Source organism: Emys orbicularis, chromosome 21 (assembly GCF_028017835.1).
Source record: "Emys orbicularis isolate rEmyOrb1 chromosome 21, rEmyOrb1.hap1, whole genome shotgun sequence".
Lineage (NCBI taxonomy): Eukaryota > Metazoa > Chordata > Testudines > Emydidae > Emys > Emys orbicularis.
This window is the reverse complement of record NC_088703.1, coordinates 19,359,007-19,378,319: the sequence shown is the minus strand read 5'-3', so window position 1 is coordinate 19,378,319 and position 19,313 is coordinate 19,359,007. Positions and strand designations below refer to the sequence as shown.

Here is a 19,313-nt window from a genome sequence, read left to right as displayed (position 1 = left end):
CCCACTGCTTGGCCCCTAGATCCCCCAAACCTGACCCCATCCCTCTCCACAATCCTGACCCCCCAGTTGATCTCCCTTCACCCAGTCCTGCCCCAGCCACCCCAATCTGCCCCTCAAGACATCCTGCCCTCAAACCTGTCCCAATCCCTTTCCCCCAATATCTGATCTCCCAAATCTGACCCCTTATAGCCCCCCTGAAATCTGCCCCCTAGATCCTCATGTCCCAGAAAGTGCCCCACCAGATCCCCCCAAATCCTGCTCTCTGACCCCCTGCCCCATCCCCCCGAATCTGTCCCCCAGATAGGCCTCCCTCTAAACTGTCCCCATCCTGACCCCCAAGCTCCCGAAATTGGCCCCCGGATCCCCCCCATCCCTTTGTTCTGCTCCCCCTCCAAACAGAGCCCCCTAGATCTGCCCTTCCCCCACCCCCAGCAAGGAACCGGGGTGTGTGTGTCTAGAATTAAAATGACCCCCTATGCAGGGAATAATCTCTGTCCCAACAGGATTGGGGAGGGGGTGGGGGGGCTGGGAGCCAGGACGCCTGGGTTTCTGTCCCAGCTCAGGGAGGGGAGTGGGAGGGCTGAGAGCCACTGAGTGGAAGTTTTTGAGAGTTCCCTGCCCCCCATTATCCAGCCCTGGGGCATTTCTGTCCCCTCAACTTATGGGGGCCCCTCTCTCGGGGGAGGGGTTGTTCAGGCACAAGCTCCGTCTGTGACCCCCCCCCCTTCTCCTTCGGTCTCTCCTCCCTGCTGGATTGTTTTGGGGTCCCCCCAGCCCAGGGCAGCTGGCCAGGTGCCCCCCCCCTTCGCGCTCTACACCCCCAGCCCTGACCATGACCCTGTTGGCCTCCGAGCGCTCCATGCTGATCCGCAGCAAGTTCCGATCCGGTGAGTGGGGCTGGAAAACGGGGCCCCCAGCGCAGGGGCTCGAGGGGCGGACGGTAAAGCGGGGGGCTGGGAGCCAGGACTCCTGGGTTCTATCCCAGCTCTGGGAGGGGAGTGGGGTCTGGTGGTTAGAGCGGGGGGGCTGAGAGCCAGGACTCCTGGGTTCTATCCCAGCTCGGGGAGGGGAGTGGGGTCTGGTGGTTAGAGCGGGGGGGGCTGAGAGCCAGGACTCCTGGGTTCTATCCCAGCTCGGGGAGGGGAGTGGGGTCTGGTGGTTAGAGCAGGGGGGCTCAGCGCCAGGGACCCAGGCGTCCCAGACAGCAGATCCCCTGTCCTGCATGTCTGGGTCTCCAAGGCCTCATTCTGGCCTACCTAAGGTCCCGCCTCTGCCCGGATGCCTGGGTCCCAGAGCTGAAGGGATTCCCCAGCTGGGGGGAGGGGGGTGTCTGTGAGCAAAACAACCCTGCCCCCCTCCCGGCCGGGGCAAAGCCCAGGCCCTGGTTTAGCCACAAAGGGTGGGGGAGGACGGGGAGTGAATGGCACCAATGGGGAAAGGGGGCAGCTGGGGTCTGGAGCTCTGCGCTGTAGCCCCCCTCTGCCTGCTCTGCCCGGAGATATTAGCCAGCCCTGCAGGGGTTAACGAATCGGGATGTTCCGTGTCCCCCCCGCCTGGAAATGAGCTGCTTCTTCACTTCCTGTCCTAAATCTCCTCTTGGCTGCCGGCCGCAGCCACCCCAGAGCCAGCCGCAGCCCACGGGATCAGAGCTAGAGTCTGCAGTTTAGTGCCCCCTGTAGCCCAGTGCCCCCGCCGAGCCCCCGCCCCGCCCCCTGCAACCCAGCGCCCCCCACTGAGCCCCCCCACTCCCTGCAGCCCAGCACCCCCCGCTAAGCCCCCCCCCTCCCTGCAGCCCAGTGCCCCCGCCGAGCCCCTGCCCCGCTCCCTGCAGCCCAGTGCCCCCGCCGAGCCCCCCGCCCCGCTCCCTGCAGCCCAGCGCCCCCTGCTGAGCCCCCGCCCCGCAGCCCAGCATCGCCTGCTGAGCCTCCCGCCCCGCCCCGTGCAGCCCAGCGCCCCCTGCTGAGACCCCTACACCACCCCTTCACAGCCCCACCTCCCGCCCTGCTCCCCGCAACCCAGCGCCCCCTGCTGAGCCCCCCGCCCCACCCCCTACAGTCCAGCACCCTGTGCTGGGCCCCCGCCCCACCCCCTGCAGCCCAGCACCCCCCTGCTGAGCCCCTGGGGGTATTCCATTGGTGGGGGGTTATATGGGGTGGGGAGAGGGTGGTTCTGTGGGGGGCGGGGGGGTCTCATGTTACCAGCTCCCGAAATAGCTCTCACTCCCCTCACCCCAGCTGCCACCCGCCAGACACCTGCTGGGGGGGGGGGAAGGGACAAGAATAGACCGGAGCACCACGCCCCTCCCCCTCCTCTGCCTGCTCCCCTCCTGTGCCCCTCCCCTTTCCCCACCTGCCCCTCCCTGGCCCCTCCTCTCCACCCCACCCCCTGCACCCCAATCCCATGCCCCTCCCCCCACCCCCGTTTCCCCCCCCTCCATCCCGGGTGGGAACTGAGAGGCACTGGGGACTGGCGCGGGGTGGGGGGTTGTGTGCAGAGCTCTGGGGGGGAACCCCTGGGACGTGGGCAGAGGGGCTGGTGGTCTCACCCCCCCTGACTGTGTCCTTCCTCCCCCAGTGCTGCAGCTGAGGATGCAGCATCGCAGATCCCAGGAGCAGCATCTCCTGACACGTGAGTGGGACCAAGGAGGAGGGGCTGGTAAGGGGGGGGGCAAGTAGGGCTGTTAAGGAATGGGTCTATGGGGGAGGGACGGGGGGAGGTCTGGGGCCCTGGGGGAGCAGGGAGGTGGTGGGTAACCAACCACAGCATGTCTGGGCTGAAACCCCAACTCACAGCCCTCCTTGGCTTCCAGGGACCCCTCTCCTGCTGAGGGTGGGGGGCGCTAACCTTCCCATCTCTCCCTCCAGCTCTGACCAAGCCCCCCCCAACCTACCTGGAGGTGAACGGGACCCCAGAGCAGAGCCGGGTGAGCAAGTGGGATGGCCTGGGGGCAGGGGAGGCTTGTGTGGCTATGTTGCTGCTGCAAGGCAGGCTGGGTAATGGAATATGCAAATGATCCCCACCCACTGGAGGGGGCTTAGAGTGCTGGAGATGCATTCAGGTGGATGGGAGTCAAACTCCCCATTGGGCAGAGGGGGAAACTGAGCCACAGGGAGGGGAAGGGACTCGCAGCAGAGAGAACCCAGGAGTCCTGGTTCCAATACCCCCACACACTCTAACCACTAGACCCCATTCCCCTCCCAGAGCCAGGATAGAACCCAGGTGTCCTGGTTCCCAGCCCCCCCTCCCCACTAGACTCCACAATCCTCCCAGAGCTAGAGAGAGAACCCAGAAGCCCTGACTCCCAGCCCCCGCTGCTCTAACCACTAGACCCCACTCCAACCCAGCAATCAGCGCTCCTGCCTTGCTCCCCCCCAGCACCCCAATACCCCTCCTTTGCTGCTCCAGGCTGTTCTGACCCCCACTCCCACCCCTTACAGGCCGACGAGACCCTGAAGGTGAAGGTCCAGACGAGAACCCACAAAGTGGGAGCTGCCAAGGGCCAGTTCACAGAAGGTAGGTGCTGCCCGGACACCTGGGTCCCCAATCCCATGCTCCGGCTCATCTGGGGTCCCCCCCCCACCAGGACACCTGGGTCCCCAGTCCTTTGCCCCAGCCCATCTATGGCTCATCTGCCTGGCCGCCTGGGTTCCTGGTTCCTTCTCCCAGATGTCTGGGTCCCATAACTGGCACAAACAGATCAGTGCATGGTACTTGGGCTCCCCCCCCCATGGCCTGCACCCCCCCACTCACTCTGTGCCCCCCTGGCAGAGTCTGGGGGGGACCCCACAGAGCGGAAGGAGAAGAAGACGCGTCTGGCCGAGGATCTGAAGGAGAAACTCCTGCAACGGCCGGGGCCACTGGAACTCGTGACGAAAAACATCCTTTCCCTGGACGCCAGCCTCAAAGATGCTGTGAAAGGTACAGCAGGTGCCAGGACTCCTGGGTTCTCTCCCCGGCTCTGGGAGGGGAGCGGGGTCTAGTGGTGAGAGCAGGGGGGGCTGGGAGCCAGGACTCCTGGGTTCTCTCCCCGGCTCTGGGAAGGGAGCGGTGTCTAGTGGTGAGAGCAGGGGGGCTGGGAGCCAGGACTCCTGGGTTCTCTCCCCGGCTCTGGGAAGGGAGCGGTGTCTAGTGGTTAGAGCAGTGGGGCTGGGAGCCAGGACTCCTGGGTTCTCTCCCTGGGTCTAAGGCTAAATGAGTGGCTGAAGGTGGAAGCGTTCTGGGAATAGGGGGCGCCGGCTCCCATCCGGTGCCAGGGCGGGGACCTGCTGGCTCAGGGGGGCAGGTGAGATTTTCAAAACTGGTCTAATTCCCCTCACCCCGCCCCCCCAGCTGATCCAGCCCCTGCTGCCCCTGGGACCTTCCTATTAGACGAGGATCTCAGCAGCTCGTCATCGTCATCGTCGTCCTCCTCTACTTCCCCGCGCTTCACCCCCTGCCTGGGGGGCCCCCCCGGCAACCCATCCCCCCCCTCGGCCTCAGGGGCCGCTGTCCAGGTGAGATACATGGCGGAGCCCAGAGCTGGGGACAGGAGGGGGCTGCGGGTCGAGAGTGAGGGGCACCGGCAGAGCTGGGGGGTGCCCTGGGTCTCTGCTGCCATCTGGTGTCTGGCTTTTCAAACTGCGGGGGGGGGGGGGCTGGGAGCCAGGACTCCTGGGTTCTCTCCCCGGCTCTGGAAGGGGAGTGGGGTCTAGTGGTTAGAGTTGGGGGCGGCGGAGGGGGGCTGGGAGCCAGGACTCCTGGGTTCTATCCCCGGCTCTGGAAGGGGAGTGGGGTCTAGTGGTTAGAGTTGGGGGCGGCGGAGGGGGGCTGGGAGCCAGGACTCCTGGGTTCTATCCCTGCTGTGTGACTCCTTGGCTTTCTGGGCCCCTCTCCCTGCAGTCAGAGCAGCTGTCGATCCTGGAGTCCCAGCCCCCGTCAGCGCTTGCCCCGGACCCCGAATCCCAACCTCCTGGGGGCGGTCCCCCGGCTAAGGCCCCGGCCTTGCTGCCCAAGGTAGGTGCCAAGCTGGGGCCAGGGGTGGGGGGCTGTGGGACGAGGGGGGCGGGTCCCCAGCAGGAACTGAGAGGGGAATGTGGGGGTGCTGGAGTTGGGGTGTCCCAGCCGGGGGTGGGTGTTGGGGTGTCCCAGCAGGGGGCTGGAGTTGGGGTGTCCCAGCGGGGGGGGTGTTGGGGGGTGAGTATTGGGGTGTCCCAGCGAGGATATGGGAAAGTGGTGCCAGCATTGAGATGCCCCAGCCAGGGAGTGGGGGGGACAGAATTGGGGTGTCCTGGTGGGGGGGGGTGAGGCTGGAGTTGGGGGGGATCCCAGTAGGGGGATAGGGAGGGGGCCCCACTCGGCAGGTCCCAGCCAGGTTTTCCCCCTTCCCCAGGGCCCCCCACGCCCCAAGAAGACGAAGGATCCCAAGCCCAAGGTGAGGAAGCTGAAGTACCATCAGTACGTGCCCCCTGCGGCCCGGCCCCCCCGGGCCCCGGCCCCCCTGGACGCCGCCTACGCCCGCCTGCTCCAGCAGCAGCAGCTCTTCCTCCAGCTCCAGATCCTGCAGCAGCAGCAGCCGCCGGTCCCCCCGGGGTCCCCCGCAGCGCTGTGTGTGCCGGCCCTGCACCCCCTGAGTGCCAGGTACCCCCCTCCACCCCCCTGCACCTCCTGAGCGCCAGGTACCCCCCTGCAGTGCCCTGCACCTCCTGAGTGCCAGGTACCCCCCTCCACCCCCCTGCACCTCCTGAGTGCCAGGTACCCCCCTGCAGTGCCCTGCACCCCCTGAGTGCCAGGTACCCCCCTCCACCCCCCTGCACCTCCTGAGCGCCAGGTACCCCCCTGCACCCCCTGCACCTCCTGAGTGCCAGGTACCCCCCTGCAGTGCCCTGCACCCCCTGAGTGCCAGGTACCCCCCTGCACCCCCTGCACCTCCTGAGTGCCAGGTACCCCCCTGCAGTGCCCTGCACCCCCTGAGTGCCAGGTACCCCCAACTCCCCCTGAGCGCCAGGTACCCCCCTGCAGTGCCCTGCACCCCCTGAGCGCCAGGTACCCCCAACTCCCCCTGAGCGCCAGGTACCCCCCTCCACCCCCCTGCACCTCCTGAGCGCCAGGTACCCCCTGCAGTGCCCTGCACCTCCTGAGCGCCAGCTACCCCCCTGCAGTGCCCTGCACCTCCTGAGTGCCAGGTACCCCCCTGCACCCCCCTGCACCTCCTGAGCGCCAGGTACCCCCTGCACCCCCTGCACCCCCTGAGTGCCAGGTACCCCCCTGCACCCCCTGCACCTCCTGAGTGCCAGGTACCCCCCTGCAGTGCCCTGCACCTCCTGAGTGCCAGGTACCCCCAACTCCCCCTGAGCGCCAGGTACCCCCCTGCAGTGCCCTGCACCCCCTGAGTGCCAGGTACCCCCAACTCCCCCTGAGCGCCAGGTACCCCCCTCCACCCCCCTGCACCTCCTGAGCGCCAGGTACCCCCTGCAGTGCCCTGCACCTCCTGAGCGCCAGGTACCCCCCTGCAGTGCCCTGCACCCCCTGAGTGCCAGGTACCCCCCTGCACCTCCCTGCACCTCCTGAGCGCCAGGTACCCCCTGCAGTGCCCTGCACCCCCTGAGTGCCAGGTACCCCCCAACTCCCCCTGAGCACCAGGTACCCCCAACTTCCTCTGCACTCCTTGAGCACCAGATACCCCCCCTGCACCGCCATGCACCCCCTGAGTGCCAGGTACTCCCTGCACCCCCTGCGCACCAGGTACCCCCCTGTACTCCCTGATCACCAGGTAACTCCCTGCACCCCCTGCACCCCTGAGCGCCAGGTACCTCCCTGCACCCCCCAACTCCCCCTGAGTGCCAGGTACCCCCAACTTCCTCTGCACCCCCTGAGTGCCAGGTACTCCCAACCCCTGAACCCCCTCAGTGCCAGGTACCCCCCCAAGTCCCCCTGCACCTGCTGAGTGCCAGGTACCCCCCAACCCCCCTGAACCGGGGGTACCCCCCTGCACCCCTGATCACCAGGTATCCCCAAGTCCCACTGCACCCCCCGAGTGCCAGGTACCCCCACTGAACCCTCTCAATCCCCCCTCGCTGAATCTGCCCCCCTCTAACGCCTCCTCTCTCTCTGCCCCTCCCCCCCAGTATTTCCCCAGATCCGGTGATCAGCTTCGCGGCCCCCCCCAATTACCCTGGCAGCCCCCCCCACCCCTCCCACCCCTCCTGTGCCCCCCAAGCCTGAGCTGCTGCCCGCCAACCTGGATGACCTGACAGTGAGTGTGTCTGTGAGGGGGGAAAATCTGGGGGGGACCCGGTTCCCCCCTGGAGGCAGGGACTGGCGGGGGGCTGCCAGGGTGGAGGAGGAGGAAATGGGGAGTGGGGATTTGGGGGTTGTGAGGGAATGCTGGAGGGTCATGGGCGTGGGGGGGTTGTGACGGGGTGGGAGGGGGTTACTGGAGGGGTGGGGCTGTGAGGGGGAGGGGTTATTAGAAGGGTGCAGTGGGGCTGTGAAGAGGTGGGGAGGGGTTATTGGAGGGGTGGAGGTGGGGCTGTGAAGGGGTGGGAGGGGTTATTGAAGCAGTGGGGGATGGGCTGTGAAAAAGTGGGAGGGGTTTCTGGAGGGGTGGGGCTGTGAAGGGGTGGGAGGGGTTTATTGGAGGGGTGGGGATGGGGCTATGAAGAGATGGGGAGGGGTTATTTGAATGGTGGGGGTGGGGCTGTGAACGGGTGGGGAGGGGTTATTGGAGCGGTGGGGGTGGGGCTGTGAGGGCGTTATTGGAGTGGTGGGGGTGGGGCTGTGAAGAGGAGGGAGGGGTTATTGGAGGGGTGGAGCTGTGAAGGGGGGGAGGGGGTTATTGGAGGGGTGGGGCTGTGAAGAGGGGGGAGGGGTTATTGGAGCGGTGGGGGTGGGGCTGTGAAGGGGGGAGGGGTTATTGGAGCGGTGGGGGTGGGCTGTGAAAAGGGGGAGGGGTTATTGGAGCGGTGCGGGTGGGGCTGTGAAGGGGGGAGGGGGTTATTGGAGCGATGGGGGTGGGGCTGTGAAGGGTTTTTTGGAGGCGTGGGGCTAGGAAGGGCTGTGAGGGTTTTTTTGGAGGGGTGGGGCTGTGAAGGGCTGTGAGGGGGTTATTGGAGCAGTGGGGGTGGGGCTGTGAAGGGGTGGGAGGGGGTTATTGGAGCAGTGGGGCTGTGAAGGGGTTATTGGAGCAGTGGGGCTGTGAAGAGGGGGGAGGGGTTATTGGAGCAGTGGGGGTGGGGCTGTGAAGGGGTGGGAGGGGGTTACTGGAGGGGTGGGAAGGGCTGTGAGGGGGTTATTGGAGCGGTGGGGGTGGGGCTGTGAAGGGGTGGGGGAGGGATTATGGGGGTAGGGAGTTTGTGAGGGGCTGGAGGATTGGGGGTTCCCTTCTCCTCTGTCAAGAAGACATTCTTGGTGGGGGGGTGGAACGGGGGCATCCGTCTGTCCCAGACTAAGGCCCCCCGCCCCCCCACTAACACCCCCCCATCCCCCAGGTGTCAGAGCTCCGCCAGCAGCTGCGCCAGCGCGGGCTGCCAGTGTCGGGCACCAAGCCAGCCCTGCTGGAGCGGTTGAAGCCCTTCCAGGTGCGGGGGGCCCCGGGGCCGCCCCCCCCCGGCCTTGCCCCCCGCCGACCGGGCGCTGCGGGAGAAGCAGCGGCTCATCGACAGCCTCACCTGGGAGCTGCAGCGGGAGCAGCAGGAGGCCGACGACCTGCGGGAGGAGCTGCAGCTGCACAAGTGCCGGCGCGGCCGCCCGGAGGGGGAGCCCCTGCCCCCCCTCACCCCCGGCCAGCCACGGCCCCCAGACCCCCGCTGGGGAGACGCCCGAGGGCACAGTGCCCGGGAGAGAGGGGTTCCTGGTGAGAGCTGGGGGCGTGGCGTGAGTGCCAGGGGCGGGGCTTGTATGCTGGGGGCGGGGCGTGATCGGGGCAGGGAAGCTGGGCCAAATGGGAGGGGCATGGCAGTGGGCGTGGCCATACCATAATTGGAGTGGGTGGAGCAGTCAGAGAGGGCGGGGCATCCCAAGGGAGAGGCTGAGGGGCGGAGTCATGACAAGTTGGGAGGGGAGGGGCACTGGGGGGGGAGGCGGAGCCATGCCAAGGAGGGAGGGCCATAGGGCCATGTGGGGAGCAGGAGATGAGCTGGGGGAACCTCAAATTTACCCCCATGTCCATCCCCCCCCTCAGGTTTTTTGCCCCCCTTCCTGTGAGCCAATCGGGGAGGACCTAGAACTGCCCCTGCAGATCACGGCCAGCCCCGCCCCAGGCCCCCGCTCCCTGGAGGAGGAGCTGCAGGAGGCCATCCAGAAAGCCCAGGTATGGGGGGGGGGGTGTCCCCATATACCCAGCCCCCGCACCCCACCCCAGAGGGGCCGTGTCCCCGTCTCTGCCCTTCACTCCCTTTCTCCCTCCCCGTCCGCAGCTGGTCCCAAGTCAGTCGATCGAAGACATCCTGGAGGAGCCGCTGGCGTGTGCAGGTGAGACCCCGGGTACCCCCACTCCCCTCGCTCCCCTGCCCCAGCCTGGTGTATGGGGTGCCATGGTGCAGGGAGTGGGGCGGGGGCTCAGCAGGGGGCGCTGGGCTGCGGGGAGCAGGGTGGGGGGCTCAGCAGGGGGCGCTGGGCTGTGGGGAGCGGGGCAGGGGCTCAGTGGGGGGCGCTGGGCTGCAGGGAGCGGGGCGGCAGGTGGGGCTGTGAAGGGGTGGGGTAGGGGGCTCAGCGGGGGACGCTGGGCTGCAGGGAGCGGGGCGGGAGGTGGGGCTTTGAAGGGGTGGGGTAGGGGGCTCAGCGGGGGACGCTGGGCTGCAGGGAGCGGGGCGGGAGGTGGGGCTGTGAAGGGGTGGGGTAGGGGTCTCAGCAGGGGGCGCTGGCTGCAGGGAGCGGGTTGGAGGGGGTGTCATTCAGCATCCCATGTCCATCTAACCCCCCCCCCGCCCCCTCTCCAGGTGATCTGCTCCCCACAGAGCCACGCCGGCCCCCCTCGCCCCTCAGCCAGCAGGAGGCGCCGTGCAAGAAGCCCCGTCACACCCCGCCGGCAGCAGCCATCTTGGATTTCCCCGGCCACTACGACTTCCTCACCCCTCCCTCCTCCTCCTCCTCGTCCCCCTCGGACTCCCTGCGTGGGGTCTTCTCCCCGGAGCCCCTGGAGGGGCCCCCGTCGCCCAGCCCCCGGCCCGCCTTCGACCCCGTCGATTGGCTGGAGGCCTTGACAGCTGGCCCGGCCTCGGGGCTGGGGCCCGGCACCCCCGGCGGCAGCAGCATCTTCTCCACTGATTTCTTTGACTCGCCTGAACTGAGCGTCAACCACATGATTGACCTGATGGTGGAGCAGTGGTAGAGGGTGCGGGCCCCCCCGGCCCGGCCACGGGGAGCCCCCCACCGCCACGCCAGAGACGCCAACAAATCACACCAATGCAGGTGCCATCTTGGATGGGTGACGTCAACTCCAGGCGCCATCTTGGATGGGAGGAACCATAGTTTGTAGTGATGCCAAAACTGGGCGCCATCTTGGATGGTGGAACCATTGTTCAGGGTGACATCAACTCCAGGCGCCATCTTGGATGGGTGACGTTAACTCCATCTTGAATGAGTAAAAGCATTATTCGCGGTGACGTCAACTCGCGGCACCATCTTGGATGGGTGGAACCCTTGTTTGGTGTGACCTCAATTGCAGGTGCCATCTTGGATGTTTGGAACCATTACTCAGGGTGACATCAACTCCGGGTGCTATCTTGGATAGGTGAAACCATTGTTTGCAGTGATATCAATTCCAGATGCCATCTTGGATGGGTGAAACCATTGTTTGGAGTTGACATCAGCTCGGGATGCCACCATTGATCGGTGAAGCCAACTGGATGCTATGTTGGGTGGATGAAACCATTGCTTGGGGGTGATGCCAACTCCAGACACCATCTTGGATGGGTGTAGCCATTTTACTGGGTGATGTCAACACTGGATGCCATCTTGGATGGATTAAACCATTGCTGTTTTGGTTGTCAGCCCCAAAGGACATCTTGGAAGGATCAAACTGTTGGTGTTCAGAGTGATATGGCGGGTGGCTGCCATCTTATATAAATCATACCATAAGTGTTCAGGGTCACATCAGCTCTTGAATGGGTTAAGCCATTGTTTGGGGGTGATGCCAGCTTCCACCACCATCTTAAATGGATCAGACTACTGATGTTTGAGTCACGTCAGCTCTAGGTGCCATCTTGGATTGGTCCAGTCATTGGTGCTTGGGGTGATGCCAAGTCCAAATGCCCTCTTTATTTGGGCCATACCATTTAATTGAACCTAAGTGTTTCATTGGCAGGCGGAAGGCAACTCCACCTGTGGGATGCCATCTTGTTTGGGACATACCACCTTTGACTCCAGTGTCTTATTGACCAGAGGGGAGGATGTGGAAACCATCTTAGTTTGGATTGTGCCATCTTTGTACCTAGCTGGGTTGGGAGTGGAGAAGCCAACTCTAGATGCCATCTTGGATGGATCATACCATTTGTTTTTTACCTCATGTTTTACTGGCAGAGGGGGGTGGGGAAATGGCAACTGTAGACACCATCTTAGTTGGACTGTACCATTTGCTGAGCCTAGTGTTCTATTGGGGGCTGCCCCACTCCCGCTGCCCCCCCCCCCGGCCCTTTTCACTCCCCCCTCACTGGGACCGGGTCCCCCCTCCTCCCACCCAGGCTGCCCCCCAGCTCCTGGCCCTCTCCCATTTACACCCAGTCCCCCCCACCCTGCTCATCACTGTGCCCTGCCTGATAATTAAGGGGTGGGGAGTCTCTGACCACTGGTGAGGGGGCAGCTCCCTAAGGGGGCTGATCTAGTGGGGGAGGGATCATACCACGGGGCGGGGAGGGGGGAGCTGACAGTGGCCAAAGGCTACTGAGAAATGTGGACTAACTGGGTGATAGGGCACTGCTGTGGGGAAGCTCGCAGCCCTTGGAACAGCCCCCTCGGGGCACTGCCATGGGGAAGCTTACAACCCCTTCGAGGCACTGTCGTGGGGAAGCTCACAGCAGTGCAGTTCAACTCCTGTTTGCTCCCCAGAGTGGGGACAGGGGCCGGGAGAGCTCCCACCATCACTGGGGGGGGGCAGTGGGGGTTCTGGCCTCCCATGAGCCCCGATCTGCTGGGGGGTGAGTAGAAACCCCAACTTATATCCAATCCCTCCCCAATTCACCTGGAACTGCATAGCCTTGTTCCAACCCCCCACCCCAGCTCTGATGGTTCCGCCCACAAGGGTCAGGGAGGCCCCTCCCCCAAGTGCTGGCTGGGGGGGGTCAGTTGAGGGGGGACCCCTGGAAGCCAAGCTGCTCCCCCCACACAATAAAGCCCCTTCCCACTGCACCGGCTGCCTCTGTGGTTTTTAACTCCGGCTGGGGGGGGGGTAGCTGAGGGGTGGTCCATAGGGAGGGAAACTGAGTCACGCTGAGCTAGGAATAGAACTCAGGTGTCCTGGCTCCCAGCTCCACCCCCCCACCCAGAGGCGGGGACAGGACCCAGGAGTCTGGGACAACAGTGCATTGGCAATAAAATCCTGTCTATTTAAAAGTACCGGGGGGGGGGGTTCAGCTCCCCCCCCGCCTCGGAGGTGGGAGGAACCAGGGCTGGGGGGGGGTCGGCTCTGGAGTGGGGGGGCGGGTCACGTCTTCAGCGGCCCCCCCTGGCTGCCACCGTCCTTCTCTGGCACCTCCTGCTGGCGGCGATAGAGCCAGGCGCTGTAAGGGAGGGGGAGGGGAGGGCGGGTTAGGGAAAGGAGACGGGGGGAGCTGTTTGGTGGGGGGGGACAGAGCCAGCACCTGCCCCCCACCCCGGCACGGGCCTTGCCCCCCAGCCTCCCCCAGACACGCAGCCCCTGGCACATGGGGGCCCTGCCCCCTGGGGGGAAGGGTGGGGGGGGACCCCGGCGTCCAGACTCACCAGCCCCCGATGAGCAGTAGGACCAGCCCGGCGCTACTCCCGATGATGACCCAGACGGTCCAGTCTCCAGGGCCCCCCGGGGGGGTCGGGCTCCGTGATGGGGGCAGCGTCAGGGGCCCCAGCAGGGGCGGCGCAGGCGGTGGGGTGCTATTCCCCGGCAGGGGGGTCACTGCAAGGGGGAGGGGACAGGCGTTAGAGGGAGGCAGGGCTGGGAGCCAGGACTCCTGGGTTCTCTCCTGGCTCTGGGAGGGGAGTGGAGGCTAGTGGTTAGAGAAGCGTGGGGGGGGGCGGCTGGGAGCCAGGACTCCTGGGTTCTGTCCACCTCACCTGTCACCTGGAAGCGCAGCTCGGAGCAGACCCAGCCCTGGGCGTTTAGCATCTCACAGCGATAGCGCCCCGAGTCGTTCGCTGTCGCCTCCTTCTTCACGAGGAAGGCCTCGGGGCCCATGACCATGACCTGCTCCGAGCCCCCCACCGCCTGCGGGAGAGACGCGGGGATCAGGGAGGCTGCAGGTCGGGAGTAAGGGGCGCCGGCAGAGCTTTGGGGGGAGCCCAGGGGGCTGCAGGTCGGGAGTGAGGGGCACCGGCTGGGCTGGTAGGGGCTGCGGGTCGGGAGTGAGGGGCGCTGTACCCGGTAGAAGCGGTAGCTTTTGGCACCGTAGCTGGCGCGGTGCCAGGTCAAGGCACAGTCCAGGATCAGGTCGTCGTCCTGCTGGACCCGCAGCCTCCGCTCTGCTAGAGACCCAGATATCAGAGCCCATAACCCCCCCCCAGCCGGCTCACCCACTCCAGTAACCCCCCCACAACCCCAGCAGTGTGCCCTGGGTCACAGCAATGGGCCCATCCACCCCGGTACCCCCCTCAGATGAGAGCAATGGGCCCATCCATGACAGCCTGCCCCCTGCATCAGAGTGGGCCCATCCATCCCAGTACTCACCCCTGCCCCCGGTCAATGGGCCCATCCAGTCCAGCTTCTGACAGTGGCCAGAGTTAGATATAGAAGACCCCCTCGTTACCCACAATGCACCTGGCCACGGTGGGGATGGGAGGAATTTTCCTTCCTGACCCTGCTGGAGAAGCCGGGCCCTGGAGCCTGGGAGTGAAACCCCAACACAGGCTGGAGGCCTCTAGACCCACCCATCCCTTCACAGCCGACCCCCACCCCCATCATCTGACCCCTCCATCCCTCTCCAGGCACCCCCCACTCACCCCCACAGCGCAGGTCCCGGTTGCAGGAGTAGAGCTCGGTGCCGCAGGCCCGACAGTCGATGAACTGGTGAACCATGCGCCCTGCGGAGGGGGGGGGGTCAGAGCCCGGGGGGGAGGTCAGGGCCCGGGGGTTCAGGGCCCCAGTAGCTAGGGTGGGGTGAAGGCCCCCCAGGGGTAAGGTTGGTGCCGGTGTCCCGGGAATCAGAACCTGACTTGCTGGGGGAATTGGACCCAGGCGTTCTGGGGCTGGCGGGGGGGGGATCACTGGGGGTCGGGGGGAGGCCCTGAGCGGCTGGGGGGGGTTAGCATTAGGAGGTCAGGGCGCCCTAGCCTGGAGTCCAGTCAAGGATAGGACCCTCCCAGCACGGGCACCCCTGACCCCCCCAGGGAATCAGAGACAGGGTCCCTGGAACCCCCCACCCCTCCCCCAGGATCTGTCCCTCCCCCCCACATCCCCCCTGGCTCCCACTCACCACACTTATTCGGGCAAAAAACTGCAAAACAAGAAGGAAGAAGAAGGGTGAGAAATGGGGCTCACCCCCCCCCATCCCCTGGGGAACAGGGCTGCGGGTTGGGAGTGAGGGGCACCGGCAGAGCTGGGGGGAGCCCAGGGCCGGGCTAGGAGGGGGCTGCGGGTCGGGAGTGAGAGGCACCGGCAGAGCTGGGGGGGAGCCCAGGGCTGGGCTAGGAGGGGGCTGCGGGTCGGGAGTGAGGGGCACCGGCAGAGCTGGGGGGCGGGGCTGGGCTAGCAGGGGCTGCGGGTTGGGAGTGAGGGGCACCAGCAGAGCTGGGGCGGGAGAGGGCTGGGTTAGCAGGGGCTGCGGGTCGGGAGTGAGAGGCACCGGCAGAGCTGGGGGGGAGCCCAGGGCTGGGCTAGCAGGGGGCTGCGGGTCGGGAGTGAGGGGCACCAGCAGAGCTGGGGCGGGAGAGGGCTGGGTTAGCAGGGGCTGCGGGTCGGGAGTGAGGGGCACCAGCAGAGCTGGGGCGGGAGAGGGCTGGGTTAGCAGGGGCTGCGGGTCGGGAGTGAGAGGCACCGGCAGAGCTGGGGGGGAGCCCAGGGCTGGGCTAGCAGGGGGCTGCGGGTCGGGAGTGAGGGGCACCAGCAGAGCTGGGGCGGGAGAGGGCTGGGTTAGCAGGGGCTGCGGGTCGGGAGTGAGAGGCACCGGCAGAGCTGGGGGGGAGCCCAGGGCTGGGTTAGCAGGGGCTGCGGGTCGGGAGTGAGAGGCACCGGCAGAGCTGGGGGGGAGCCCAGGGCTGGGCTAGCAGGGGGCTGCGGGTCGGGAGTGAGGGGCACCAGCAGAGCTGGGGCGGGAGAGGGCTGGGTTAGCAGGGGCTGCGGGTCGGGAGTGAGAGGCACCGGCAGAGCTGGGGGGGAGCCCAGGGCTGGGTTAGCAGGGGCTGCGGGTCGGGAGTGAGAGGCACCGGCAGAGCTGGGGGGGAGCCCAGGGCTGGGTTAGCAGGGGCTGCGGGTCGGGAGTGAGGGGCACCTTCCCCCTCACCCTCTCTCTGGAATCGGGCCATGAGGGTTGTGAAGGTCTCTCTCAGCTCCTGCAGGCTCCACATCACCTCGTTGAAGAGTTGCCCATCTGCAGAGCAAGCAGTGCGCTGTGAACACCACACAGGACAGTGCTATGGCCCCATACAACTGGGCAGCCATGTGGGCGTGGCTCCCGTCTAGACCCGCCCATAGCGCTCAGCCACTCCAGCCCCACCCCTCAGATCCGCACCATGTGACTCAGCAGCGCAGCTCCGGCCCCGCCCCATCGTTAGGTTCAAGAGGCAACAGGGGAATTTAACTGAAAACTAGACGCCCCTCCCCCACACCAAAGCGGGGCCCTTCCCCCATATCCCGCCACCCACATTCAGAGCAAACGCGCCCCCCCCCCGCGAAAAGACCCTCGCCTAGAATCGACCCACGTCGTCTAAGCGGTTCAGGTTTCAAAGGGTTAATCGAGTTGCAAAACCGCAGAGCAGCCAGCAGGGGGCGCTGCCTCATTAGCAATAGGAAGGCGGAGTCCAGGGCCGGGCTAGCAGGGGCTGCGGGTCGGGAGTGAGGGGCACCGGCAGAGCTGGGGGGAGCCCAGGACTGGGCTAGCAGGGGCTGCGGGTCGGGAGTGAGGGGCACCGGCAGAGCTATGGGGGGAGCCCAGTGCCGGGCTAGCAGGGGGCTGTGGGTCGGGAGTGAGGGGCACTGGCAGGGCTGGGGTGGGGGGGGAAGGGCCGGGCTAGCAGGGGGCTGCGGGTCGGGAGTGAGGGGCACCGGCAGAGCTGGGGGGAGCCCAGGGCTGGGCTAGCAGGGGCTGCGGGTCGGGAGTGAGGGGCACTGGCAGGGCTGGGGTGGGGGGGAAGGGCCGGGCTAGCAGGGGCTGCGGGTCGGGAGTGAGGGGCACCGGCAGAGCTGGGGGGAGCCCAGGGCTGGGCTAGCAGGGGCTGCGGGTCGGGAGTGAGGGGCACCGGCAGAGCTATGGGGGGAGCCCAGTGCCGGGCTAGCAGGGGGCTGTGGGTCGGGAGTGAGGGGCACTGGCAGGGCTGGGGTGGGGGGGGAAGGGCCGGGCTAGCAGGGGGCTGCGGGTCGGGAGTGAGGGGCACTGGCAGGGCTGGGGTGGGGGGGGAAGGGCCGGGCTAGCAGGGGGCTGCGGGTCGGGAGTGAGGGGCACCCCGGGGCTGGTACCTTTGAAGTCATTCTCCATGATTCGGGTCACGGCCCGTCTGAAGTGGGCGGCAGCTTCTCCCATCGTCTTCTCGTCTGGGGGAGGTGACATGTTAGTGGGGGGGCAGCAAAGGGGATGAGACCCAAAGCTCTGGGATCGTGCCCCCCCTCCCGACAGCCGCCCCCTCCTAACATCCCCCCAACTCCCTCTCCCTCCTCCCTCAGGGCTGTATTGGGGTGGCGGGGGAGGGGCCCCTGCGCACCAATGACCCCCATGTAGCTCTGCTCCCCGATGGGCAGCTCCGCCAGCCCCTGGAGGCTGCGCTCGAGCAGGGCCTCCAGCCGCGCCCGCAGGTCCGGATCCCCCCGCAGCTGCTGGCCCAGGTAGGGCCCCTTCAGCTCCCGCAGCAGCCGCATGGAGCCGGGGTCACAGCGCAGGCAGCCCCGGCCCCCAGAGCCCCCCAGCGCCCACAGCACCAGCCACACCGCCCAGGCCATGGCCTGCCACTGGGGGGCGACCTCGCGCCGCCCCGCCCCTCTGCCTCGCGGCCAATCGCCTTCGGCACCCACCCCTGACATCACAATGGCCTGGCCAATCACATGCCAAGATTAAACTCCTCCCACCCTGACCTGGGCGAGGGGGTCCCCATATACCCAGCCCCTGCGCCCCACCCCACAGGGGCCGCATCCCAGCACCGGACGAGGGGTCCCCATATACCCAGCCCCCGCCCCACCCCAGAGGGGCCACATCCCTGCACCGGGCGAGGGGGCCCCGGATACCCAGCCCCCGGGCCCCACCCCAGAGGGGCCGCATCCCTGCACCGGGCGAGGGGGCCCCGGATACCCAGCCCCCGTGCCCCACCCCAGAGGGGCCGCATCCCTGCACCGGGCGAGGGGGCCCCGGATACCCAGCCCCCGGGCCCCACCCCAGAGGGGCTGCGTCCCGGCGCCGGGCGTGTGAAATCCGAGCTCCTTTAGGGTGACAGGCGTCTCTGATTCGGGGTTAATCCCACCTGCCTTTCCCTTCCCCCTCCAAGCTGAGTCCCAAATGGCTGCTGTATCCCCCCCAGCCCCCCGCTGAGCCCCGGCCCCTTGGCAGGGCCGGGGCCCTGTTGGTCTTTCATAGCGGCTTGTGTGTCAGGGCTGGGACCACCTGCCCGGGCGGGGGTCAGAATAACTCTGGACACGGTCTGCTTCGGATTAATTAACCTTTGATCCGAATGGGCAACCCGGGGCGGGGGCGGAGGGGGTCATAAAACCAGCATCGAGATTGATGGCTGCTTTCATCAAGTGAGGGATAGAGCCGGCCAGCTGGGAATGGGAGGTGGGGCTGCGCGTCGGGAGTGAGGGGCACCCGCAGAGCTGGCGGGGGGAGCCCACTGCTGGGCTAACAGGGGGCTGCGGGTCGGGAGTGAGGGGCACCGGCAGAGCTGGGGGGCTAGCAGGGGCTGCGGGTCAGGAGTGAGGGGCAGCAGCAGAGCTGGGGGGCTAGCAGGGGCTGCGGGTCGGGAGTGAGGGGCAGCAGCAGGGCTGGGGGGCTAGCAGGGGCTGCGGGTCGGGAGTGAGGGGCAGCAGCAGGGCTGGGGGATCCCAGGGCTGGGTTAGCAGGGGGCTGCGGGTCGGGAGTGAGGGGCACCGGCAGAGCTGGGGGGGAGTCAAGGGCCCCATTGTGCCGGGTGTGGCACAGACCCAGAGACAGCCCCTGCCCCATGGAGCTCCCACTCTAACTAGACCCCAAGAGAATCATTCTCCCCACTTTACAGCTGTGGGGCAGCTGAGAATAAAACTACGTCCCTCCGCCCCTCGTGCCCCATTCCCCATCCCCCTGAGCCAGCCAGTCCCTGCCCTGGGGCCGGATGGGAGCCGGCGCCCCCTAGAGGGGAAAGTCTGAACCCAGCCACGACCCAAGGGCTGCTCTGGATCCCTCCATCCAGTGGGTCTCAACCAGGGGTCCGCGTTTCCCTGGGGTCCGCCGAGGTCTCCCAGGGGGTCCATCAACTCATCCAGAGATTTGCCGGGTTTTACAGCAGGGGACAGCAAAAGCGCCAGCGAAGTCCGTACGAACGAACATTTCGTGCCGACAGTGAGTGGTTCCGACGGCGCCGTGTCCTGTCCCCGGGGAGGTAAGTCCAGGGTTTCTGTCCCAGTTGGGTTAGTTGATAATTATAGGGTAAGAAGGCGAGAGGCAGCAGTTTTTCAGCAACACTGTGGCTGGGGCCCGGTTGGATTTTTAGGTCTGATTTTGGAAGCACCTCGTTTGTAAGCGAGGCGAATCTTGGGGGTACGCAAGACAAATCAACCTCCTGAAAGGGGGACAAGCATCTGGAAAGGTTGAGAGCCGCCGGCTCCATCCTCTCTGCTGATTCCTTCCTTCGCTCCCTCTTACCGTCCCGCCCCCACCCCTCCTTTTCCCAGCCCCACACGCCTCTCCCCACGGCTGGCCCCTCTGGAGCGCCAAGCCCTCGGCAGCTGGGATGGGCTGGAGGGTTCAGTGGGGAACGCTGGGTGACCCCAGCCCCTGCCCCGTCCCAGGCTTGGGGAGCTGCATGCGAACAGCACC

At 66.5% G+C, this 19,313-nt stretch overlaps 2 protein-coding genes across 2 annotated transcripts; one reads left to right on the top strand and one right to left on the bottom strand.

Annotated features, from left to right (window-relative positions):
* The first annotated feature begins 832 nt into the window (after positions 1-832).
* On the top strand, positions 833-10,306 carry MAMSTR (MEF2 activating motif and SAP domain containing transcriptional regulator). Its single transcript, XM_065420854.1, has 14 exons — positions 833-887; positions 2,575-2,628; positions 2,865-2,923; positions 3,438-3,513; positions 3,769-3,918; positions 4,330-4,493; positions 4,879-4,992; positions 5,369-5,609; positions 7,158-7,231; positions 8,466-8,555; positions 8,623-8,850; positions 9,158-9,286; positions 9,393-9,447; positions 9,915-10,306. Exons 1-14 carry the CDS (start codon positions 833-835, stop codon positions 10,304-10,306), a joined length of 1,881 nt encoding a protein of 626 aa, XP_065276926.1.
* Positions 10,307-12,616: 2,310 nt separating this feature from the next.
* IZUMO1 (izumo sperm-oocyte fusion 1) lies at positions 12,617-17,251 on the bottom strand. The gene is made up of 9 exons (XM_065421032.1): positions 17,017-17,251; positions 16,775-16,849; positions 15,603-15,689; positions 14,577-14,597; positions 14,104-14,184; positions 13,526-13,626; positions 13,222-13,372; positions 12,895-13,063; positions 12,617-12,692 (listed from the first exon to the last, which is right to left on the bottom strand). The coding sequence occupies exons 1-9, from the start codon at positions 17,249-17,251 to the stop codon at positions 12,617-12,619; spliced, it is 996 nt and encodes a 331-aa protein (XP_065277104.1).
* Between the last annotated feature and the right edge of the window lie 2,062 nt (positions 17,252-19,313).

Bases quoted from the DNA above. Each gene is read 5' to 3' on its own strand.
- MAMSTR (XM_065420854.1), top strand. From the start codon at position 833: ATGACCCTGTTGGCCTCCGAGCGCTCCATGCTGATCCGCAGCAAGTTC. The intron at 2,629-2,864 runs GTGAGTGGGACC...CTCTCCCTCCAG, and splicing joins GGAGCAGCATCTCCTGACAC to CTCTGACCAAGCCCCCCCCA. The intron at 7,232-8,465 runs GTGAGTGTGTCT...CCCATCCCCCAG, and splicing joins CCAACCTGGATGACCTGACA to GTGTCAGAGCTCCGCCAGCA.
- IZUMO1 (XM_065421032.1), bottom strand. From the start codon at position 17,251: ATGGCCTGGGCGGTGTGGCTGGTGCTGTGGGCGCTGGGGGGCTCTGGG. The intron at 15,690-16,774 runs GTACCAGCCCCG...CTTGCTCTGCAG, and splicing joins CATGGAGAATGACTTCAAAG to ATGGGCAACTCTTCAACGAG. The intron at 14,598-15,602 runs GTGAGGGGGAAG...CTTGTTTTGCAG, and splicing joins GGCCCGATTCCAGAGAGAGG to TTTTTTGCCCGAATAAGTGT.